The sequence below is a fragment of the Thermobia domestica genome, chromosome 9 (assembly GCF_964235325.1).
Source record: "Thermobia domestica chromosome 9, izTheDome1.hap1.1, whole genome shotgun sequence".
NCBI lineage: Eukaryota > Metazoa > Arthropoda > Insecta > Zygentoma > Lepismatidae > Thermobia > Thermobia domestica.
In genome coordinates, this window is record NC_137462.1 from 62,804,687 (window position 1) to 62,831,707 (window position 27,021).

At 34.4% G+C, this 27,021-nt stretch overlaps 1 protein-coding gene across 1 annotated transcript; it reads right to left on the bottom strand.

The window, feature by feature from the left end:
* Window positions 1-40: 40 nt before the first annotated feature.
* Window positions 41-27,021, bottom strand: Aldh7A1 (aldehyde dehydrogenase 7 family member A1). The gene is made up of 8 exons (XM_081771198.1): window positions 26,741-27,021; window positions 17,561-17,777; window positions 14,862-15,079; window positions 13,992-14,207; window positions 10,923-11,102; window positions 7,220-7,402; window positions 5,504-5,710; window positions 41-373 (listed from the first exon to the last, which is right to left on the bottom strand). The coding sequence occupies exons 1-8, from the start codon at window positions 26,933-26,935 to the stop codon at window positions 161-163; spliced, it is 1,629 nt and encodes a 542-aa protein (XP_081627324.1). The 5' UTR covers window positions 26,936-27,021; the 3' UTR covers window positions 41-160.

Genomic DNA, 27,021 nt, shown 5'->3' on the forward strand with positions numbered 1-27,021 from the left:
TTTTCCATTGTTATGCTAGTCATAAAATTAAATATACATCGTTAGTACGGCGAGCTTTATTACAGGAAATTTTTATACAAAAATATATTTTTTTATATATTTAAAACATATTGCTGTGTAAAAAAAAAAAAAAAAAAACTCTTTCTGTATCTTCAATTCCTTAATCAAATTTAAGTCCTTGAGCTAGAGGCAGATCTTTAGTGTAATTAATCGTGATAGTAGATCGCCTCATATACTGCTTCCACGAATCAGAGCCTGATTCTCTGCCTCCACCTGTGTGTTTTTCACCTCCAAATGCTCCTCCAATTTCGGCACCGTTGGTTGGAATATTGACGTTTACTATACCACAGTCGGATCCCTTCGGTCCAATCCACTATAAGAAAACAAATATAAAGATCAGACATAATTCCAAGATACGTTAAAACTAATGCTTGGTGAAATTTTCATTACAAAATTTGTATGTTACACTGTTAGATATCCAGAAGTTTCATATCAAGCTTCCGCTATGGCGCTTACTACACCTTTCGCTTCATTCTGAATAAAATGTAGAGGAAAATAGGGTATTAGTGAGTCTTTTCCCTTGAAGTGTGCTGGTTGGGTTACTCTAGTTAAATGAGGACGTCGCTGGGAGAGTGACACATGGGAATCTCAAAGGCGTTATACTTACTTGTGTGCTTTACAAGCTTAAACAGAAGAAAAAACAATAGTGAAAAAGAAAACTAAGAATGCCAGTCATTCGTTTTTTTTTTCTTTTTTCTTTTTTTCTTTTTTTTTTTTTTTAATGCCCCACGACTCTGTTCTGAGGGTAAGGGAGACTGTAATGATGGTGATGAAATAAATAGTAAAATGCTGATAATGGTGGAATGAAGAAAATGGAAGATAACGAAAGATCCCTGAGAAAACCCACGTACACGGCATTTATCCATCACAAAGTCAACTTGCCGTGAGTAGGAATCGAACCAGGGACCCCACACACCAGAAATGAGCGCTCTACCACTAAGCCATAGCAGTTCCCGATGAGAATGTAGTGAACAAGCGGACAGTATAATGGTGCTATAATAAATTCAAGATCGGCGAAGAATTTTTCCAGAACGCATCACTTTGAGAACGTCCACAAGTCATAGATAAGCACTCAAGACGGGCTATTGAGGCCTATAGGTGCCAAACAGGTGAGGCATTGAGAAAATTATTCAATTACAGTGCAGATACAATTTGCCTACTATTTGGAAAGCAGCTTCTGTGGAGTGATGAATTTCACATGAATTGACTGCATTTTTTAAAGGGGGATCAGTTCGTGGATAGAATTCTGAAGAGCGATTACCAAAAAGTCACTTCAAAATAACCGAAACTACCATTAAGTAAGTACAATATTATGGTTTGTATTCGGTGTATTATGTATCAGGAATTGCTACCATGTTGCGAGGCGATCAATCCAACTGTGAACTCACTGCTTTGCAATCAGTGCATGAAAAATTGGTAACAATGGAGCCAGTGCTTATGAATCGCAAAGCTATATTCTACTTAAGAACAACGTGAAGCAACGTGAACAGGGTATTTTGAAAATTGTGCTGCGATGGGAGAGTTGCGAGACTAAGCGACCATGCTCAAAAGTAGCTTTAATATGAGCCTGTACTTTGTGTAGTCTTGATATGTTACCTATTACACTTTCTTCTACGTAAATTGTTGTGCGTTACTTATTGATCCTTGTATAACTGTGGTGTTTACGAAGCAAGATGTATGTTCTCTTACATCGTTTTGACAAAGACAAATTAGAAAATTAATTATCCAAATATTTATGAGATTCCAAATATCCTATCAAAATCGAAAAAAATAAAATAAAAAATAAAGCACCTTCAACCGTGGTGACAGACATTTGAACCATACATAGAGCGAAGAATCCGAAGTTGAATTCAGACAACGGTAATTTGGACAAATAATGGGATTACATACTTAATAATTCAATACCTAAACATGGATAGTGAAATGTTTGAATGTCCTCTGCACCTAAAAATACAACAAAATTACTTAAATTATAGCTAGAAAGAATGAGGGATGATAAAGTCCATTTTGACCAACGATTTTCTTTTTTCTTTTCTTTTCTTTTTTTCTTTCTTTTTTTTTCATTCATTCATTCAAGTTCATTTTTACAGTTTTTCGCTTTATGTTAGGTTGTGGTTTCACACTTCCGCCGATTGTTTCGAAATCCTGGGCTAATTATACCATAGAAATTCTTACATCCATCGATCTCCTGTCTATAGAAACTCTACACTGTGTAAAAATATTTAATTTGGTATAGTCATTCAAATATTGGATGCGACATCATTGCACTATCTAAACAGATTATTTTGAAATGTTTTGGCATACTCACATTAACCTCTCAACCGTGAAAGTTTTGGAAACAAGTCGCTCTAAAGAACTGGAGTTTCTCTCATAGAACTGGTTTGCAAATTTGTTTAAAAATAAAAATAGAAGTAGAAAAGGTTAATTTTTTCATTGTATCCATTGCAACAACACTACTATTAAATCCCGTAGCGAAATTGTGAAGAAAAATATCTAGGAGTTTATTTACGGCATCCACACTAGAAGCAAATTCAAAGCGCATATATACGCCATTCGCGCTGCAACTCTATATTGCGGATGATGTATACCTACGCTATCCAAACTTAAAAGATTAAAATAGTCAGTAGTGAAAAGAATGCATGATTATGATACATGTTAATAAGCGTTAGTCAGCAATATAACATCGAGTTGGCTATATTTCATTCTCGTTTTTTTTCTATTTACTTTTCGGACAATTGCATTGTAAACACAAATATTCTAATTATATGGTCATAAAGTACCATGAGCTAAAAATGAAACTTATTAACCGTTTTCGAAATTAGTGAGGTAATATGGTTTGGCAACATTCACGTTTTTGAGATCACATTTTGGGTGACTTTACATCAGTGAAAGAGGTGTGTTTCTTTGTGTCAATTAGACGCAAGTTTTAGTTTTGTTTATTTAATAGATTCAAAATCTTCTATATGAACAGTAACTTCATAAAATTTAAATCAACTGTGCTTAATCAAGATAATATATTATATATTAAGGATAACTGTTTCCAAGAAGGTAGTGAACTCTTCGGGGAAAAAATATCAGCATCTAGGAAAGACCAGTTGAAGTCCATAACTAATTGGCTGAAATTATAGTCCTTGTAGAAGTCATCGTGCATATTAGTGAGTACGTATATTGATTATTATTTTATTAAGTGAGGTGCTTAATGTGAACCTTAACATTTTAATACGTTCCCAAGAAAAGATAGGTCAGGAGGGTATAAAATCAGTATTAACCGTCTTCAACAAAAGCACCTAAAAACGGAAACTAATTTATTACTATTATCTGTAAAAATAATAATAATAATTGAAGTCTGTACCAAGCCAAACCAATTAATGCTTCATAAAATTATCATCGAAACTAACTTTATATTAGATATTTGTTTGGCTTGCGCTGAGCTCTGTACACAGTGCATCATTCACATATGAGCATAAATCTCCTTGTCATTCCTCACAACATCTGTACATGTCCCTTTACAAACATAAGTGAAGAACATCTTGATAAAAACCAGCACGGGGAATACTAAAGAGGAGATTTTTTTTTTCGATTATTTTTTCAATATCTCGCACCGTTTGCAAAATTTAATCCTACTTCCGGTTGGAGTTTCTAATTCATGTATGACCAGTGTTTTCTTTCTTCTTGCACATTACGCACATAATTAATTATAATGTTAGTGATTCATGGTGTTCATTGGGCAAAACACTCCAAAAAATAAAGATTCATCTTAGACTGGAGAAATGGTTATCCTTCGTTTTTCATTATCATTTGGCCATGAAACAAACGCCTAAGATATATATATATATATAATTCCTGTATACAAATGTGTGGTGTTGGAGGATATGATGGTTTACTTTATAAAATTTCATACTTCCAGTGTGCACCCATAAAAAATGTAAAAAAGAAATAATGGCAATTTTTTTAAATATTCAGTTAGAACTGAACAATATACACAAAATTTGCAATTGATCAGTGAAAATAGCATCTTTCTAGAGCCTGTGGTTACGGAGATATCATTGTCAAAAGAATTGGTCACAAACATATAAATGTTCACAAACACACAAAACTTTTCTTGACCACAAACATATAAACTTAGTATTTTAATATATAGATAAGAGTAATGAATTATTTTCTACTTTTAAGCGCCTTATTATAATATTTTACTTTTATTATTATTATTATACCTTGTACCACTTTCGTTAAAGTCGGTTACTGTTGTTTTTCTTTTGGAAAAAAAAAAAAGTTTTATTTTCTGGTTTTTAGTGCGTTTATGTTTAAAGTAGGTTAAATATACTTGCTCTGCCTGAAATGTTTATGTAAGCCAGAAATAGGGGAACCATGTTAATTAACCTACCTTTCCTGCTTTTCTTGATGTATTAATTTTTTAAACATTATAACTATTTTATTCTTTAATATTATGCCACTGAGGATGATTGTAGCTGGACAAACGAAATATTATAGTGATACTAAAATGATTCCGTGTTAAAGATTAGTAAAACTTTTCATTATGTTATTGATACTTTGCATATTTCGTAAAAGTCAAAGAATTTATATCTACACTACATGCTAGAGTAATTAGATTTAAATTGATTCGACGAAACTATGGAGACAACTATGCACATCCTCGCTTTACTTTATATGATACGATTATGAAGATGAAAAAATTAACATATGTTTTATTTTGTGTTTTCAGTGTGTATGTATTACTGTAATAAATATATGTAAATATATAATATTTTGCTATAGTCCGTGAAGCTTTCCTGTTGGATAATTTTGCTAATTGAAGAAACTTGCCCTTTCGTAGCGAAGTGGCTGACGTATATACTTTCTGTGCGTGTGGTACCGGATCCAATTCCCGGTTGAGTGCTTGTGTCGGACTTAAACTCGAGTAGCAGTTCGGATCCTGCTTTAAAGAGTAAATCCCGTGATATATAGTCTCGACGCTGAAATGGATGTTGAAATCCAAATAATTAATTGAAAAGTGTTCAGTTCTTGTTATATATCGTCGCTGCGCCTGTAAAAAGCGCTATGTGCAGTTTTTGCTCAAAATGCTGTTTTTACTGATATAGAAATATTTCGGTATAGACCATATTCCTACAAAGACTCGTATACGATATCCTTCATTTAAGGGATAATTGTGTCATAAAAGAAAACCTGACATGTAATGTTGCAGTCAAACAAGTCCTATCATTTTTCGCTAAGTGTTCTGAAACACTCATAGCTTATTTTATGTTAAAATGATAACAATAATGCGCGGGCATAAGATGCACATACCTGCTTTGCTTGCTACCTAAAACAATAAAAACAATGCATTCGTTTTTTCCTCTCTCCGATAAAATTTTGAATATTGCACATAGCGGTCTTTGAAGACGCAGCGACGATATGATGCCATTCATGTATGTTCTCTACTCACTTTGAAAATATTTTCGAGGTTTTGTGTAAAAATACTTGACGATAAGCCTTGGTTAACTTCGTTATTCCAGCGAATAGCTTCATCAAGGTTTCCTGCTTTCAAAACGTATACAATAGGAGCAAATGTTTCCCTGTGAACAACGTCTGCGTCGTGTGGCAGCCCAGTGACTATGGTTGGTTCAACATAGAAGCCTTCACCATCCAACACCTGAAAGCGCATACAAAAGAAGATAAATTAGAGATTTTATTTATCCTCTATACTTCTCTTACTATCTTCATTAAGAATCTAGCTTGTTCGCACTCTAAGAAGTTAAAATTCTTTATAACAGAGGAATCTTAACGTCTGCAAGTGGACATTCCTTTTATGAAGACATAATTATTAATTATTTTGTTAGTGATATTTGTGATTCTAATTGTCAGTTTATGTCCCCACTCTATTTTCTTAAATTCTAGTTTCTTACATAGTTCTGTGAAGCTCTCAGAAGAAAGGCGCTACTGCTTTACTGCTTTAGTGCCTCCACTAATTATATTGAATAATTTGGCCGCCGAAAGTGTTTGCCTCCGGGAAGAACACTTACAAGAAAAGGCTTTTCTTAATATATTAAACTAGATCGAAGTTTCTCAATTTCGGGTTTAATTGGAAATATGATTAATTGCATCTCATACCTCGTATATTTTCTTGAATATTAGCTTTAGAAAGTGAATTACATTTGGTGGTCGTAATTTCTTCTCCAAACCCGAGTAAGAAATAGTATGTGTGTAATGTCCTGATATAATAAGTTATTATATGTATGTGTATAATGCTGGTTTATGGTAGAGAATCCTATGATGATATTTCCCATAGCGAATCAACGAGAACTGCAAATTTATCAGACATTTCTACAATATGTTTTTCATTTTTTTTAACATTTGTAATGCATCTATAAAATATATATTTAGTACATACTATAAGTATGTGCTTGAACGTTACTTTCAAGTGAAACCGTAAAATCGAACAAAAACTAAAAATACATCTATTAATTTAATTACGAAAATAAGTTTAGACATTCATTTTCGTAACATTTAATTAATTACTTGAAGAAAGCAAAATTAATATTCATATTTTCCTTTAGTATGCGTAACTTTATGGAAAACCTTATGAATGACTTCGATAAATTTCCATGATTGATACGAGACATGCACATACTATTAATAGTATATTCTTTTAATATATATTTAAAAAAAAAAAAAAAGTTCACAGAAATTATAAGAACTGCAAGTTTAACAGACTTTCTGTAGTATTGTAATTTCTAACTTAAATCAACATTACAAGTATTCTGCTATTATTTGGCAGACCACTTTACTGCAAATCTAAATTACACTAAGAAGTTTCCATACGCTATGCTTATCAGCCAGTTTTTCGTTTTTGCATAGGTATTATCCATTCTAATACCGCCCATCAATTGTAGTCTTTCCCCTCCCTCTTTTTGCTTCCCTATACTTCTATCACGTTTCTTAGAACACAGTTTTCTCTTAAAAGTATCCTAACCAGTTCTCCTTTTTAGTTACATCCAATATTTTGTTTTTTTCCTCTCTATTTCAGGCACTTTCACGTTAGCTTCCGTTCGACCCACCTAATTCTCTACACCTACATTTCGAAAGACTCTAATCACTTTTACATAGTATCTGTTTTTTTTTTTTTTTTTTTTTCGTAAAATACGATACTCTTTAAACTTACCTTTCCACCAAACTCAATTTTTCCACCTGCTTTTTTGATTTCTTCAATGGTTTTCCGATACGCTTCAACGCCAGCAGCAGAATGCATTGGTCCACACAAGGTTCCATCTTTCAATGGATTTCCTATTCTCTTTAATAGTGCACCAAAAGATATTTTCAGCCTGTCTAGAACTTCGTTGTAGACCTAGAATTTCGTAAAAAAGAATTAGGAATATAAAAAATAACTATTTACAGTTTTTTTTTCATAATTTGATTAAACCTGAAGTTTAAATAACGTGGTACCTTTTGCACCAAGGTTAGAACTGTGTATGTTCATTCGGGATTTAGTAATTAGGGCAAAAGCACAAATATGCGTCCAGGATCATATTTTCATAAAGGAAATTCAAAAACAAGTTCGGTTCACTCTTCCTATTAAAATCGTAATAAATATATGTTTTTCACCTTTATTAGCAAATCAATTGATGCAAATGTACAAGCTCCGTTGCATTATGGTTTTCCGATGGTCTTTGTTTCGACTTAAGAATGACTTCTTTTAATATACCTAATCTTACCGTAAATACTATCACATAGGCTCTGTAAAGTTTACACAAAATAATAAAGATTATATTCTTTCTTTGATGCGTAATATTGTCTACTCCTGATTATAATTTTAAATGCTGGTTGAAACCAGTTCCGAGACTAGAATGACTACTGTTAAGGTTGTGGTTACCTTTAAATAGATGTGAAATGGCAGAATTATTTTCTTTGGTATCACTGTGTTGTTCAATCCGTATTCTGATATTCTTTTGGTCATGCCTATCTACGTACCATAATATTCACTGTAACCTCATAAATTGACTTGGTTTATTTATTGATTTACATGTTTCGAATTTTGCAAGTTTTTATATGCTTGTAAGTGATTTTAGCCTCGGTTTCAAATAATAACTTTCGGAAGTTCAGTTCACTTTTCTTTTCCCCCTAATTTTCAGTTATCTTTATTGATGTTAGCTTATTTCTGTGTTTCTTATACATCTGTCGTATCAGTCGAGTGCTAATTTAAATCACCTAAGTGAGTATGCGTTCTATTTCTGTCCTCTTCCAACCAAATTAGTCTGAGTCCGTGATAAGGAAAATATTATAAATATTTGGTTCTGTTACATGAGAATATGCTATCTCCTTGTTTATATATTGGTTTCTGGTTCTAAACAGGTTTTCTAAAATGTTGATAACAATTTTTTCTGTTTTTTATATGTGAACATTAAAAAAAAAAAGAGGTTTTCTCTTCTTTAGGTTACTTTTTTTCTAACAATACTGATCCAGCAAAAATTCTTCCGAAAATAGGTAACAGAAAGCTTCTTATACAATTAACATCAAATTCACCTTTTTTCTATTCCGTCAAGTTTAGACTGAAAGTAACAATAAAATGTAACCCACTGAGCTATTAGCCAGATTTTTACATTTAAAAAGGTTGTTTGCGATCTACAGTGACGATTTCAGACAGTACCTATCTTAAGAGAAGCTATGTCGACACCGTTGGTGCTTTGTTGGGTTGCCCTTCATCTTGTACCCCGACGGCGAAGCCTTCACTGTAGCAGACTGGCAAGAAGTATAGACATGCCTATTCGTAACCACTCCTGCTGACAGGTTTTCCAGAAACCTTTAATGGTGTATGGTTGCGTGTGAGACAAGGCTCGTTTCAGTAGGCCGAAGGTACAATAATCCTTCGGTGATGCATTAGATGACTTTACTATGGTGTGGACTGTTTTCAGTGATCCAGCTGGTTAACGATACTTTTCTCTGTGGATGAATTTTCGCCGGTCACAAAAGCTCTGACTTCCTGAATCGTAGCTGGTGTGTGAATCAAGGTAGACCGAGAATTGGCTTATTTCCATCCCATAGGAATCATCTCATGCCACTCTGTAACTGCCCCTTTCACTACTGTTAGATATCAGTTTTGGACACAGTGAACTTACGTTCATTGCACAATTTTTGAATGACACTATGAAGCTCATTCGTGGCTAGGTGGATAACGTACGCACCTTTACAACGGGAGGCCCGGTTCGATTCCCGATTATAGCTCATATGGTTCATGCAGCTGTACGTTTACTCTCGTATAGCCTTGCTGCTGAAAGGGTCGCTAAATTAAAATAAAATCCAAAATTAATGGTACTATAACTATAATTTACGTCGGAAAGTGTTGTTATGCAACCTTCCCAATATACACTGAGTTTCGGTGGCATTCTTTACGATACACAATTACTACACCTATCACGCACAAACGGTTCAAGGTACCCACACGACTGATAGCTTTATTCCTTCCCGCTGGGTGGGATCCCACAGGGTGCAAAGTCGTCACCATGGATTGGAAACAATCTCTGTAGAACACTTTAAGTAAGAATTAGGTTACACTTATCTCAAGTGTTAAACTTTAACACTTCATCGTTAATTTTTTATTTGTTCCACCTTAATTTTGAGTCTTCTCCATATCCACGCTTCCAGTCATTTTGAGCGCTCTTCTATAATATTTAAGTTTCAGCTTTATATATAACTTCCAAATAAAGCAGCATCTTTACTTTCAGACCGTTCATTTTGGTTTTCATGTATCCATGCTGGGGCACTTCGTCAGAATTACTTTAAAGTGTTGTAAGAATTTATAATAGAGGTAGTCTTCGAAATCAAAGGTTCGTTTGCTAGCATTCAAATTTATGTATTATATTAAAATTTTTGCTGTTTAACTTAAATGAAAACACCATTAAAATTTTGTTCTACCTGCATGTAACTGCTTGCTAAACAGCTCTGTCCATAGTTTAATCAAATGTACTTTTGCTAATAATGGGATTTTATAATTTCTTGTTAATTAATTAGTGGAAAAAATTCTTAAGACTGAAGACTGGTTATAAACTGAAACAGTTGGTGGTAGTCTTATTGAAACCATGCTGATACTCAATTTGAGCATTTTTCTCATATTATATTTTGAATCGTTGTGGCATGGTATTTTTCGTGGCTTTGTGGAAAGATTTATGTTTCCTATTCTTCATTACGTAATATAATATCTCAATAACTTTGTGCATGCACATGTACGGTGTGTTCCACTTACAAGCTGAGACAAGCCATACTTAGACATGTCAAGATAGGTTACAGGAATATACTTTAAAGAATATAAAATATTTAAGATCACAATATGAGAAGTTCAGCACCATAATACAACACTGCTGTCAGTAACTGATATATTTTACGTGAAACAACGGTTTTGTTCACGATTTTGTCATATGTATTTAGTTAAAGAGCGTATCTAACTCATGCTTTTACTGCTTTACCCAAAGTGCATGTTGTTTTATTAAATCTAATACGATTTCAGTGGATGCTATCACCTTCTTCAATTTCTATGTAATGCGTTATTGAAAAGTCACCATATTTAATCATACTATCAACTTAAGTGCTATGTTAGCAATTAGTGCATTTGAGGAATAAACCAATAGAGTTAATTTCAACTTAGGAGAACAAACAAATTACCTATACATTCAGAGGTTAATAATCTTGATCTACAACTAAAATGATGATGTTGATGCTCAAATTTAGGGAGTTAGCAAGAAGCTTTTACCAACTGAGGAAGGTGAAACTATTCACTAAAACTGAATGATTTGATCTAATGAATAACGAAGCTTTTTTTTTTTTTTTTTTTTTTTTTTTTTAATAAATTCGTTTTTCTTAATATATATCCTTACCTTTTCGTGTAATATAAGTCTTCGTGTACTAGTGCACCTCTGCCCCGATGTACCAGCACAAGCAAAAACTGCAGATTTTAATACCATGTTCAAATCAGCATCTTGGTCTACGATGATTGCGTTATTACCACCTAATTCAAGCAAGTGCTTTCCAAATCTCTCTTGCACTGTCATGGCAACCTATAAAGGGAAGGAAAATTAAGTCTCAAAATTAGCTCAAATATTAAGTAAAATATTTTAGTTCTTTCTTTGAAGTTCAACGTTCGGCTGTAAATCTAACTTTTCAAAATTTCAAACATCCATTAACCGACAAAATTAAAATATTTTTTACATAGGTAGTAAAGGCTACTTAACAAAGTGAAACTTCATTGGCACGGACAGAACTCTGTATTATATAATAATTGTATTTTACATTTTGTATTTTACATTTTTGAAACACACTGATGATGCAATGCATACATAGTACAAGCAAACGAAGGGTGTTCTTTAATGCTTAAATTTGCCTGTATTATTTACTTCTTTATTTTGTCAGTTTGGCTCATAGCTGAGATATCATGTCTTGCAAGCATATGGTTGTTAGGAATTCCAGAAACTGTTACAATTAGGACAAATTGGATACCAAGTATAAGAGTATGGACATTCCATAGTAATACAAAAGTGGAAAACTTATATGTCTTAATACTTAGCAGCTTATTCTTGTCATATATATATATATATATACTTACTTGTAGAAAGAACAGTTCTTTAATAAAAATTAGAAAATAAAATGTGCACATTGTCTGGTACAGTCGGGATCAATATATATTTTTCATAAAAAAAATATTATTTAGTCCAGTGCCTTAGACAATTGAACAGATAAAGATAAAATTGTTACTGTTCATTGCCATCACTATGACAATAATAAAAAAAATCAATATGGGTGAATCCGCATCTCTTGTAAACCCATGCTGACTTCTGATATTAATTTGTTTTTACTAAAGAACGTCTTTAGTGTACTAGTTGTGCTATCTTAGCATCTTTGGAATACTGAAGTGGGTCGGTAATTTGTAACACCATCACGGCTACTGTTTTATATGCCGTAATAGCTTTTGCTGTTTTTAAACTTGAAGGAAATATGGCATATTGGAAGATGATATTTATTAAGTGGGATAGAGGAAACAATCAAGAGAGCCGTGTCCTTCACTATAGTGGAGTGTACTCCATCTAGCTCACTGACCTATTTTAACATGAAGCGATAGGGACGACACAATCTTCAAAGAAAAACAGTCAAATTTTAATAAATTGGATTAAATTTATTTGTTTATTATCGTAATATGTATATATATAAACTTTCTGGTTAGGTTTGAATTTTTCCCCCCAGGCTCGAATTTAAGGAGGAAGTGCTTGAATGGTAACATCCCCGGGCTTCCAGTAAGAATGAGGAATAGCTTTGAAAAGATGATTACTTGACTAATATTTCTAGTTAATTATTGAGGTTATTTGAAAACTCACATACAAACTTTTACTAACCATCATATGAGACTGCGGAAACAGAAATTTGGGCAAGGGAGAAAGCTTCTCTTGTTTTCAACCCTGGAATAATATAATAGAATAATATAATGGTCTATTGCATTATAACACCACAAAAATAGCTTATACGATTGCCTCTTGTTTCCCTATCGTTTCCCAGTTCTACGAATACAAGCTATATTCCAATATAAAAATACACAATAAATGTTACTTCTGTTTAACATACGGGAAAGGCGGAATAGGATACAGTTTTAAGAGGGAATAATTGTTACTACTTCACCAAGTACCTATTCCTTAGAAAGCTTTGTTATGCAATTAGGCTGTAAAAATAAGGCCAAAAAAGATAGAACCGTGCTACCGATCACTTGTAGTGAAGCATCATCGTGTGAGGAAGTTCACGAATGATGCAACTAAAAGAAAGGCACAGAAAGAAGCAGATGAACTTGTGAAGAAACTACCGAAAATGACTTCATGCTTTACAGTGTAATGAAAAAAGGAACAATCAAGTCCCATTGCTAATGAAGTTTGTTCTGAACCTCTACCGTTATTTCTGAGGAGTTACTAACAAATTATGACGACGCTGAAAGTTGTGAAAGTGTTCTGAGAAATAGTTGCGAAAGTGATGTATTGGGCGCTAGTGTTAAACAGGATGACCATAATTGTAACATGTCCATAAACGCCAACGTAAATGTCAGTACGTTAATGAGGTCAGAAAAAGTGGTGGAAAGATCCGGCAAAATGAGTACATATTAATTCTGAGCTCGTAGAATTGTGTTTATCGAAGAGCCTAGCCTACTTTAAAGTTGACCTTAACGATTTAAGTGTCTAAATATCTACATATCACAAAAGAGATTGGTATTCAAAAATTTGTTTTTCAGATGATAAACGAGAGAAAAAAAAGAAAGGAAATGATTATTGTATTTCGAATATACAGGGAATACTTTTTTTTTTTTTTTTTTTTTTTTAAATCATTTGATGATGGAACAGACTCAAACGACAAGCGAATTCCATTTGCAACCAATGGCTTTTCTGGTTGGAAGAAACGGAAAGAAAAAAGTCACTTCTCATGAAAACAACTCTGCTCATCAGAAAAGCTCAGTGACATAGCTACTGCGACGGAAAGAATAATGTTATATTAATCCAGAAGTTAGTGATTTGTGTGCCTCATCTTTTACAAATTGTCGTATTTGTGGATCAATAATTATTCCTTCTTCTATAGCGGCATCTCTCGAGGGTGTATTTTAAGTTTCAAACTCAAGGATTATAGTTTTCACGAAATTCCCAATGAGCTGTACGTTAATTGGTGGAGCTGGAAATAACTTCCACAGATTTTTAGTTTCTATCAGAAATGTAGAACTGGGCTAAGCAGCAGAAAATAGATTCTTTCTACAAAAGTGCAAATTATCAGAAGCATTCTTAATTTTGAGTATAAGTTTGACTGTTTACATAGATGTTTTAGGAAATTCACATTTTGTTATCACAGGAAAGTGGCAAAGAATTGTTTTATTATTACGGAGTTTCAATACTACTTTGAACGAAACCCCGTGAAGTCTTCCTTACCTTTTTACCCACTTTGGTGCTACCTGTGAAGGAAACCAACGGTATTCTGTCGTCTTTAGCAATGCTTTCTCCGATGTCTGCGCCTCCAGTGATAAGAGAACAAATGGCTCCAGGTAAACCGTTCTTCTCTAACACTGAGGCCAGAATTTTTGTGGTAGCTATTGAAACAAGTGGAGTTGTAGGAGCACCTTTCCATAAGAGACAATCGCCACAAGCCTTTTCCAAATTGAAAGAAAGAAAAAATGTTAGGCTTATGTACATATTTTGAAGATTATTAATATTGAGCAGTTGAAAAGTATATTTGTCTGTTGAAAAGTATCGTGTTTGAATATTTTTATCATCACTTTAAGAAGCATAGTTTTTTAATAATAATAATAATAATAATAATAATAATAATAATAATAATAATAATAATAATAATAATAATAATAATATTTTGCTCGATAAAGGTACAACAGAATTCTGAACATTATTTCAAAGAAAAGATTTTTTTCTGGCAGTTCAAACCCCTTTGATTAATTTTGCTTCCCCAAAATCTTTCTAATGATTGTAACAATTTCAACACAAATTTCCTAAAAATTAAAATATTAATTTAAGATGGAAATATATTTCAATTAGTAATTTCATTATGAAGTTTTTCAAATAAGAAGTTTTACCAGATTAAATTACTTTTGAATGTAACTTACAATAAAAACATCTAGATACTTATAAAATAGATATATTTTCTTCGACGTATCAAGGACAACATAGTATATTATATGTATTTTCATGTTCATTTATGTTGTATGTAGTATATCAAAGAATTTACAAATCTTGTTAACTGGACTTAATATATTATATATCACTAAAAAAAAAACTACAAATACTTACCATTGCAACTGCACTGTTCCACCCGTAGACAGCTACCGGGAAATTAAATGCTGTGATTACGCCTACCACTCCCAAAGGATTCCAGTTCTCAAGTAATATGTGTCCTGGTCGCTCAGACGGAATGATCTTTCCACTATACATTCTGGATAAACCAACTGCATAGTCGCAAATGTCTATGTATTCCTGGACTTCGCCAATTCCTTCAGGTAAAATCTTGCCTGTATAGAAAAACAAATTGTTAGCTACGGTTCCATATTGTGCCACACATCTTGTAGCTTATTTTCAATTTCCGCTGTACTCAAATGTATTCCCTACTAATATGGGTTGTTGATTCGTGATCGACTTGGCGAAACAGGAAGGCAAGTGTGACCAAGAAATGATATGGGTTGAGGACAGATTGGTTGAATAAGCTCGCATCGTTACTTTTACCGTAAGTGAATGGTTAAGTGTGTAGTTTTGTTTTCCACATAAAATATGAACACTAAACAGGCAAGTTTTAATATAAATCGAGTTTTGCTTCAACTCGGAAACGTTGTTTCAGGGAATTTGTTTTGCAAGCTTAACTTTATAAATATGTTATCAATAAACGCTCGAAACAGCTAATTTGTGAATTATGTTTGTGTTAATATGAGTATTGTCAGTTTCTGAGAGCCAACTTCAACCTCATTGATCTATTCTTGCATTCAGCTCACATCTGGAATGCTTCCTTAGCTAACTTCTGCTGATCTAGTCTAATCTACTGCCAATATCTCTAGAGCGCATAGGTTTGTTTGAGTGCAATTTTCTAAAGCAACAAGAATTTTAGAACTGGTCCAAAAAATGCATCAAAAGATTGCAAACTTGGCCAATAATTAGTTTTTGGGTCAGGATTCACAAAATTTTTGAATGGCTTAAATCGAGTTTTCGTATTTTCTACGGAATAAGCACATCATATTGAGTTAAGTGATAGTTTTGGTTTGGCTACACTACATGTAGTTCTCTAGATATAAGGCGTGCAAGAAAAAATTTGATTGAATGAAATATATTGGATCTTCAATCATTGGCAACAAAATTATTGAACGGTCCCTAAATGGAGTTTTCGTAATTTTTGCGGAATAAGCACATCATACTGACAAGGAATGGACATGAACGTGTCACCCGGACATCCGAATCAAACCTAGTTCATTCGACAAACATAACAAAGATATGTTCACAGTGATCGAAGTGAGACGGTATGCGGTGGTATGCCATACCGCATCTGGTTTTTCAATGATGAAGGCATACCATCTCTGGTTTTTCAATGATTAAAACATACCGTCACTGGAAATTAGGTGCTAAATTCCTTTAACGAATCCATTTCTATACACAGTAATTGACGAATAAAATATTTTGCACGTAAATAATTTTGTTTCTTATGTAGAAATAATTTCTAAGTTGACAACACCAACATTTTTGTTATCTTTTCCCTATAATTTGTTTTTAAAATGAGATGTCTTCAAATAATTCACCTAGTTTGTATTTTGATGTGCCATATTGAATTGTTTCTTTGTTATGTATATATGTGTGTGTCTTCTTGCCTTAATGTAAATGAAGTGATTTGAGCATGGTCGGATTTACGGATAGTCTGCTGTGGGGGAGTGAACCTTCCAGGGGTTTGGAATACCACACAGTCGAGTGGGGGGGGGGGGATCTGCAGTTTTCCTGCAGGAAATTGTCAAATTCTCATTCGGATTTTGAGCATTTTCGTGTATAATTCTCTATAACACAACATAAGGAGATATTTTATTTTTTCAAAAAGTTGTTGGCGGGGATCAGTCTCTCCATATCCCCCCCCCTGTTACTATAGAGAAGCTCTTCAATGGTTTTCAGTCATTATGTAAATAGAAATGCAATCTTTTAGGTAACATATCCTCACTGTATTTTAATTTAGATAGCCGGTGTCTCGAGTCAAAATAAAACATACCGACTCTGCTTTTTTTCCACTTCGACCACTGTATGTTCATGCACAAAAAAATTAGGTGATATGGACAACGGTTTAAGTCCCTGGGGCCCATTAACTCCGTTATTATAAGGAAAATCGTAGATTCGCAGTGAAATAGCTATTGCATCAACACTGTTCATTGGAAAGTCATGGTTTATAATTCATTCTCTTCAGCATGAAACAAGCTTTCCAGAGGTGCCATTTACTGGGGTCCATAACGTACTTCTACGGGAAAAATTGGGAGAATGTCGGAAAAATTCCCTCCAGAAATCCCTCCCATCAACTTTGGCCCCCTCTGGAGTGGCCTCGGGTAAAATCATACAATCTAAATGTATCAAGCAAAATATACGGGATAAGAGAAGTTTTCTATTTATAGACGGAATATATATATGAGGGAAATGCTTGTATAACAATACACGCTTTCCCCTCATACCTATTGCCTTCATACCTAAATGCCTTCATACCTATTGCCTTCATTGCCATCAATATGAAATCAACCCTGTCTTCGTTACACACATTAAGGATGCAAGAACAGTGAAACGTTCTTAACTTATTTTCCCATCTGTAGACAAGTAACTTTAATTTCTTTAATATTTTTGCTTAGATTTGTTAATCTTGACCACGAAACTAGTATGACATTGGTTTGAAGGTTTTCAGATTGATTTTCAGCCAAAATATTGAAGAAAGTAGAGTTATTCCCACTTATGCATTAATATGATGAAAAATATTCAATTCTTACCCATCTCCAGTGAGACCAGCTTGCTCAATGGGAGAAGTTTCTGCCTTAAGGAATCTCCAATTTGTCTCACAATCTCTCCACGCTTGGGTGGTGGGACCTCAGCCCAAATGTTCCATGCTTTCCAAGCTGCATCAACACAACTTTCGTAATCTTCGAGTGAGCCCTGCTGCACTTCTGCTATCGGTTTTCCATTGATTGGACTGATTGAGGTAATAGTCTGAAATACAAGAAAAACAAATATACGTAAATTCATTGAGAATACATATTTGAATATATATATATATATATATATATATATATATATATATATATATATATATATATATATATATATATATATATATATATATATATATATATATATTGTCTCGCTCTTAAATAGTTCCATTTCAGACCAAAGTAACTCATGAGAAAAATTAGCTCAATTGAGTAATATTAAATGGTGCTCCAAGTGACCTCAAGTTTTGAATGCATTTATAGGATATCAGGTAAAGGTATTTTGTAAATATGGAAAGACAATTGTAACCTCAGATTTGTGTTTGTGATGAAAAGCTATCCCAAAATAATACGTCACATAGTCCCTTCCTAAATTTTGGACATGAATCCTAGATGGCGATCTTCAAGATGGCCGCCATGATGGTACTATATAGTAATAGATTAAATTTTAACTTCATTTCCCCAATCCAACATATGATATCACTCCCTTTAGTAGTTTAAAATGTGCAAAGTTCTATTGCCTCATATTGTATACTGTAAATACATTTAAAACTTGAAGTCGCGTGGGGCACTATTCAATATTATTCAATTCGGCTAATTTTTCTTATGAGTTACTTTGGTCTGATATGGTACTATTTTAGAGGTTGAGACAGCAAATAATAATAATGATAACTGTCATCTACTAAATGCCTAAATGTAAAGGGAATATATCAACATCCCTAGCAACACACTTGATAGACTTTACGTAGGCTAATGGTCGCCATGGTTGGCAACTGGTAACATCAAAAAAATGAAGTTGAAAAAGACATTGGCCCATCGTATTTTAAAGTGTCTGCTGGCCAACCACAATTTACGATCATTTATCAAACCGTTTCGACTTCGCACTCCCAGTGACAATTTTAATTCTTTTGTAAGGGTTATGTTGGCAGTTTGAATTCATTGAAGAACAATAGATAAAGTGGCTCATTATAACGTCGGACCAATACTGGCAGTTGGCAAACCTACCATATTCCACTGTTGTCCTACTGTCTGTGCTGCGAGGGAGGGAATTGGATGGGAGTTTGTCCCTATCACAATGTTAAGAATGTTCAAATAATACATCAACGCAGGGGATTGAGCAAACCTGATCAATCTTTGCAAATCTACTTAAAAAAAAAAAAAAAAGTGGATATATTGAGATTGACATGTATACAAGAGATTGACATGTATACAATCTCAGCAATATGAAAAAAAAGCACACAGAGCGGTACTTATTGTCATTTAAAGTATTCGCGCTGAGTCGTGATGCTTGACCTAGATCTACCGATTTCACCACCCAATAGAACGCGAGGGTGTGTTCCGGTCGTCAACCCCCACCCATCCCATTTTGTCAGTGTAGTCTCTCGCGCTACACGGAAAACATCTCCCGAGAGTAGCTACAGTGTTGTCGGATTGGCGCCAAGTTCCGTTTGGTTAATTGTTTTTTGTTGCATTATATTCTCATTGTTACCATTCGTGTTTTTGTTACCGTTTTAGAATAATTGTTATTGTGGTTATTGCTGTGCAGTGTTATTATTGGTAATTTTTAAATGTTTTTTTAATACGGTACTCTTTTACACTGTCTTTAAACTTTGGCAACATTGTTGGCGAATTTAAGCTGTTTGATTTTCCCCAAGTGTGCACTCGGGAAGCAGCTCCACGAATTGTACCGAAGTTTTCCGATGTATCAGAGCTCAAGCAATGATTGGTTTAGAGCCCAAGCTTCACGACTCGGCGAGAGTACCATAATAGATACATAAGTACGCATGCCAAGCTTCATAGAATTTCGTCACTCGGTGTAAACTGAGTTAGTGAAATTCATCGTCGTTTTCAGTTAATATATCCACTTGCTGTTGAAATTGGTTACCATCACAGACAATGAGTGATCACTTCGTCCACCTAGTTTCAATGATCACTCGGCTGCTGCCTTATTCTGGCGCACGAAATTTTGGTATTCATTACTGTAGTTCGAACCACAGTTTTCTCACTATAAATGGCTTGTAAATGAAGAAAAGTTTGGTTTTCCCCGATATTATAAATTCAATAACTGCACTTTGTTTCAGCCGCGTTGACACAGCAAGCACACTGAACTCCATTGTTTTTAGAACACTAATCAGAACGAGTAAAGAGAGTTTCACTAACTATGGCATGTTCGTAGTAGGTAGGTAGGTAGTATTGCCAATTTACCCATTTCGTGGCTAAACCTAGCCATCTTCACACGCTGTTTTTAACTAATAAAAATTGTGCTTTAGCTATTAACTATAAATATTGTCCAATTCTGCGTTCAGCGTTGCCAATTTCTAGGCAATCGTGCTTAGCGCTGCGGACCAAAGGCCGAGCAATCTGGGGGACTGCACAGGCCTGAAAAAGGCGCAAAAAAGAGCCTGAAAAAGTAAATTTTGTGTTTTCTATTGACTTTTTTTGGTTTATATTATTGTAAAGCAGCGTCAATTACATCATATTTTCCATTATACCATTGAAGGAGAGTTTCGTAGTACTAGGGGGGCTGTATCGACAAATGGAGACACAGCATGTAGAAGAAAGAGTTGAGGTGGAGTTGGTATTGTTCATAGAGGGCCATGTTCTTAGTGAACTTAATTAAAAATTATTTGAGATCTACCATATGCCAGGAGTGCCTCGTGGGACTCGCCATGATGTCGATTGATTTCGACATTCTTCAAGAGATTGACATAGATGTCATTGTCAGAGATTTGCAGACAAAAGAGCTCGGAAGGTTATATTGTAATTGTTGTGAGATGCTGAAAACAAATGTATTTAAAATTGTTTAATTTGTTGCTAATTTTCAGTAAAAATGGAATTTAACATTTTATTTAGTTTTTCTTAAGTTTTGTTATGTTAAGGTCAAAGGTTGCAAAATTAGGAAAACAATTTAAGTAAATTATTCTAGATTTTAAGGTATTGTTTTAAAGAAAGGCAGCGATATGGACACTTTCTCATAATGTTCTCTAAATTGACTTGATATAGTTTACTTACTTATCAAACTTACGAAAGTTAGAGGATTTCTAATACTTGATAAAACCTGTTACTAAGCTTTAGTCTTATGAGAGGGTTCAGCTTTTGTACAAATTCATGAGATACGTTTTTTGAATGCTATGGACTTCAACTACTAGGACCTACATAAAAAGGGTTGTTGATATTGCTGTGCGTAAAACCACGTTCAACACATGTGAAATGTATTTGTTGGTATTTCACGTTATTAGAATAGATTGTTATATAGTTGGATATGTGGTAGAATGACTCCTGGTGTTATTGATAGAACAATTTACAATATAGCAGTAATCATGTTGCCATTAGTAGTATTCAATAAATGCTGTTCGATATTGTTTTTGTTTATAACTGTTTATTATCTGTACATAAATGATAATAATAACACAATGTAATTGATACCATATGCATATTTTTAAGCCTATATCATGTATGTGAGTATTATTATTATTATTATTATTATTATTATTATTATTATTATTATTATTATTATTATTATTATTATTATTATTATTATTATTATTATTATTATTATTTTGAAAAATAAATTTAAAATATCAAAATCACTGTAATAAAATGTAAAATATAGGCTAGGACTAGGGTGCGCCAAAAAGTCACTTTACCCGAGTGAAAATTTTGCCTTGGTCCGCTCCTGAGTAGCCATCTGTTCCAATTGAAACTCCTCTAAAAGTATGAATGAAAACAGCATGTTGTATAATTTTCTGCTTTGCTAATCTTTCTGCTGATATTAGTATAGGCCTACTATTTTATTTACATTAGCTCTCCACAATCTATCTTAAATATTTTATCATTCGTGTTTAGTGATACGGTCTTACAGCAAATCGAAATTCTGAAAATTCCACTCTCATACCTAATTCAGCACATAATTAATTTCCGGTTGAAGTATACGTTCAACATGGACGATATGCTTTTAGTGTTGTGCTAGATGGATAATGCTACCTGCCATCGCTACAAGGATTGGATTCTTAAAGAAACCAATTTAAAAATGTACAGCGCGTCATCAATGATCTGATCCAAAGTATACTACGTATTTTAAGTGTGGGCTAAGGATGAATGTGTTTGATTTGAGAATAAAAGAAAGAATAGATCTATTACGAAATAGTTTAATTGTACAGTAAACCTCAAAATATTTTGCTTGCTTCATTATTAAATTCTGTTAGTTATTAATTTATCTTCAATTTAAGAAGAATTTAGCTATATCTAGCCAGATTCTGAGCGTCATTTACCTCCTTTGAAACCACCTTTTGGCAACACTGGTAGTAGGATAGGGAGGGGGATGTAGCTTCCAGATGTCACTAGGTATTTCTCTGTGCACTGTTTTGTTTTGACGTTACCTGAAATTGTGCACTTTTCGTGAACGTTTCATCATACAAGCTCATTTCGGAATATCCTGGACAATTCCTGAAGTAAAGAGTTACTACGAGTCTTAAAAAAAAAAAAAAGCCTTAGGCAATTATCGGCCCCGTGCAATTGCATCATTTGCCGCCCCCTGTGTCCAGGAAGAACAAATCTTAACTACCCCAACATTAAACAACGAAGGGGAGGGAAAGAGCAACTCGCACTCAGAAGTCAAATACAATCTCCTTGGTCCTCATACAGAGTCGTTTTGACGTATGATTAGCGTTATACTAAAGGCTTGACTACTACATGAAACATATATTAGTCGAACTCTTTAGTATGATACTAATCACGCGTCAGAACGACTCTGCATAAGGTCCCTTGTGTCTATTTTTTTTTTCATTAGATAATAATCTATTATGTTAGTGAAATATAAAACAAGCGCACCTGCAGAGGAAAGATGGTAATCCTTTTTATATAATTCAATATCGAGCTTCAATCTCAGTGTATCAGTTTGCAATTCCAGGACAACTAGCTCTTTTATTTTTATTTCGTGGTTTTCCATCTACATCTGTTCATTTCTTTTTAAAAATATTTCTATCTACAATGATAAGGAACTTGTTTGTGACGAATTCAAGACTATATCAATTTTCATATCAAAATTGTGATAACTAACTAAATGAAACAGGTGTTCGCTACTGTTCTTGTATTTGACAACAATCAAGCAATTCATGCTGGGATTTGTTTGATCATTTGCTTTAGCACTATCCATGCGACCTAAACATGATTTATGAATGTAGTATTTAAATAGGAGGTCAGCTTAATAAACAGACAGTTATGACAGATTTTACCGCCCCTCGTAACTTGCCGTCCCTGCAAATGCACGTATTGCACATTTGATAGAGCCGGCCCTGCTGGAAAAAATCAAAAGGAAAAATGAACAGTTATTTAGGCTTAAGAACATCCTGATTGTAAAGCTAAATTGCAACGAGAGGCTTTCTTCTTCAAACAAAACGAGTAAAGATAATTATAGTATAGTACAGAGATGCAAATGACCACTCGCCCGGGGGAGAGTGGTTCATCGGTGCGGGCGAGTATTTAATATAATACCGAGGATAACTAAATGATTTCTATTGTGAGATATGGGGTAATAGCTTTTTTCTTGGGCTACTAAAATTTTGTTGCTTATTTGCATCCCTGGTATAGTCAGTGCCGTCTTAACAGCGTTACGGACCCCTGAGCAAAACAATCTGCTGGGACCCCTACGACTAAATTTTCCATATACCCTAGGCTGAAGATAAAATGGTGTGTGGACCTCCAATGAAAGAAAGGGGACTTAAATATTTTTTTACCATTCACATCTCCAAATCTATTAAATGTAAAATCTCGAAATTTTATATATAAAAAAATATTATTCTATCACCCTATGCTATATTTAAGACGGTATTTTGCGAAATGAAGTCCAGAAGGGAATAGAAAGCTTTAACGTTTGTTACCGCCCTCCATATCTCTGATAGAGACCTGCACGAGCCGGGCCTGGCCCGAGACCCGAAGCCCGGCCCGTCCCGCGGGCCGGGCTTGGGCGGGCCGACTCTATTATTTCTTTGGGCCGGGCCGGTCTTGGGCGGGCCGACACTGATTTCTCTTCAGGTCGAGCACGACTGGGGCCGATTAATTGCAATTCTTTAATAATTGTTGACATTTGTTAAACGATAATTAGAATAAAGGCAAACGTTGAAGAAGTGTGAACATGAAAAATATTACGAAATGAAACTTCGAAAATATATCGGGCCCGGGCCGGGCTTGGGCCAAGAATTTTAAAAAAAACTTATCGGGCCGGGCCGGGCCTACGTATATTCGGGCTGGATTAGGTCTCTAATCTCTGAAGCTATCAAACGTACATAGAAGCTTAAACTTTCGCATTCATATTTCCCATACACCGTAGACTAATTACAAGACAGGATTTTACGAAAAGCAACGCCTACAGCAGGACAGGAGGCTTGAATTTTCTGCCGTTTATCACAACTCCGTTTGTATAATTAATCTCCATATATCCTAGATTTAAAGTAAGACACAGTTTTACGAATTATGGCCCTTAAGAGAATAAAGCAGGCGTTTTTTTTTTCTTTTACCACATCTCTGAAACTGTTAGACATGGAAACTTGCAGTTTTATAGAAATAGTCTTAATCATAGGCTGAAAGTAAGACAAAGTTTTACGAAATGTTATCCCCAGCGCAGAGATCTTCAATGCATGACTCGTGGGCCGCATATAGTTCTTTAACATGATCCGCGCTCTTTTTTTTTTTTTTTTTTTTTTTTTAACTCTATTAGATAAATGGTAGCACTTTACAGTTCTAATTACCGAAGTATTGCCAAGTCACCCGCCATCATCATTGAAATTGCTAATTGGCTCGCAGTGTTTGATGACTTGAAGACTCCTACCCTAATGAAAGAAAAGTGGATTTGAGAGTATTTTTTCGCCGTTAACCAAATCTCCGAAACAGCTGGGCATAGAAAATTAAAATTTTGACCAAATGTGTTCATTCAATACAGAGATTTACGAAAGTAACCCTAAGAGAGGAAACAGGACTTTAAAGATTTTTAGCTGTTTAGCAAATCTCCAAAACTCTTAGACGTAGGAATCGAAATTTTGTAGAAATGTTTTCCTTGGATCCCATCATGACTAAATGCGGAGAAAAGAGCTTGGAACCTACATGAACTATCTTTGGAGCAATTTTTAACATTATATTTACATTTTCGTGTAACACGCAACGATGATAACATGCTGAGAATAACGTTTATTGATTTATCATGTTAACCGTTAATCAGTGGCGGATCCATAGAGGGCGATCGCCCTCCCAGAAGAGGAAACTTTTTATTTTATACTAGCAGCGTTCACCCCGCTTCGCTGCGGTCACCCCGGAACGCAATAAACTTTGTTACTTAGATAATTTTTACTTTTTCGCTTTCAAATTGCATTAAATGTTAACATTATAGCGCCTGTCATTTATGTTAACCCGCCGAGTGATAGCAGCGTTCACCCCGCTTCGCTGCGGTCACCCCGGAACGCAATAAACTTTGTTACTTAGATAATTTTTACTTTTTCGCTTTCAAGTGATTTATAGCGCCTGTCAGTTATGTTAACCCGCCGAGTCACAGGGTCATGCGGGTTGCATATAAATACGTTTATTTTTATACCTATGATGAACTAATAACAAAGGATTTGTACGTATGGACACCTGAATGGTCAATTATCTCAAGACACTGGTAATTGAAAATTAAAGTGATATGATAAAAACCATCTAGGGTCCAAATCCTAACAACCCCCCAAAAATGAAAGAAATCGGTTCAGCCGTATTAGCGTGATGAGCGGACAAAGGATTTTGTGCGTTCTCTTTTATATATATAGATATAAATAAAACCCATCCCAGAGTTTGGAGCTCTTACAAGTAGGGTAGCAGTATTACAACCGACCGCAACCCCCAGAACCCCCGTCCGTGATCCGCCTCTGGTGTTAATTGGATTTTTTAAACAAGCAGAGTTTGCATAAATTATTACATTATTATTGGTTTGTTGAATCACACGAGTTAGGTGTCCACTCTTTTTTTTTGCGAAGAGTCCAAACTTTAGGAGGGAGGGAGATTCAATACTACAAGCCAGGCCTGTAGCCAGCCCTAAAATGTAGGGGGGCTGAAGTTAAGGGGCCCGATGCAACCATATTATAGTTCATTTGCCAGTCTACCGTGAAAATTTAAGGGTGGTCAGCCGAAATTTAGGGGGGCCCGAACCCCCTTGACCCCCTGGATACGGGCTTGCTACAAGCCACTATATCTATATATATAGTATTGACCGGGTGTTACAGAGTACAGATAAAGTGTAAAATCAAATTTTCATCCTACATCAATCATTTCCCTGTTTAACAAATATAGTTTTATTGAAAAAGTGTACAAATGTATGTTGAATTAGTAAGTTTAGGGCGGACCCGGTGGACCTCTTCCGTGTGTGTGCCCCTAACACGAGGACACGTTATTATACGTATTTATATAATCAAAATTCACATCTAAATTACTGAAGTGCATTCACTCATTTCGTTCTTCAATTGTTTGAAAAGAAGAAGAGAAAGAAAAGAAATATGCGATGAATTGGTAATTGGATTATATTAACAAATGAAAAAAATGAAAATATAGCAAAATAAATAGAAAGAAACATAAAGCTTATTTTATCGGTTATTTTAATTCAGTAAATTCATGAAACTTATTTGTAATTTTTTAAAATGAAATGCTATCTGTAAATGTACGTATATCAACGTCATGAGGGGGAAAAAAGTGTAACTACGATTTTAAGAAATGTAAGTTATGAATACATTTTGATTAAAAACTATGATAAAGTTTGCTTTTCAATACAACATTATGCAAGAACAGGTGCGTAATTATATATGCATACAGTAGTTTGGTTATACAATCAAAAATAAAAACGTATTCACTAAATCTAATATATATTCACTTTGGTTCATTGAACTCATTAAAATTATATTAACATACACGTTTCCTCATCTCAAAGAAGAAGAAAAAATCACTTACCTTTCCAGTTGCACACCATTTTCCATTATAAACACCGTGATTTTGGCGTTCTAAACCCAAGTCTTTCAGGAATGAATAGGCAGGATCGTCAATCAAATAACTGTTAGCCGACATAGTTCTAATTAGGGTCTTCAGAGCACTATGTGCTGGTTTCGAGATTACAGTCTGCTTTATCGTAGCCAGGACGATAGGCATGATGTTTTCTGTAGGTTATCACTTCACTGAATGTTTTCTGGCAGAAGTGCAGCACGGGGCACACGAAACACTTTCCGTATAAAGAA

Bases quoted from the DNA above. Each gene is read 5' to 3' on its own strand.
- Aldh7A1 (XM_081771198.1), bottom strand. From the start codon at position 26,935: ATGCCTATCGTCCTGGCTACGATAAAGCAGACTGTAATCTCGAAACCA. The intron at 15,080-17,560 runs GTAAGAATTGAA...TTTTCTATACAG, and splicing joins GCTGGTCTCACTGGAGATGG to GCAAGATTTTACCTGAAGGA. The intron at 11,103-13,991 runs GTAAGGAAGACT...TTCCCTTTATAG, and splicing joins GCACCAAAGTGGGTAAAAAG to GTTGCCATGACAGTGCAAGA.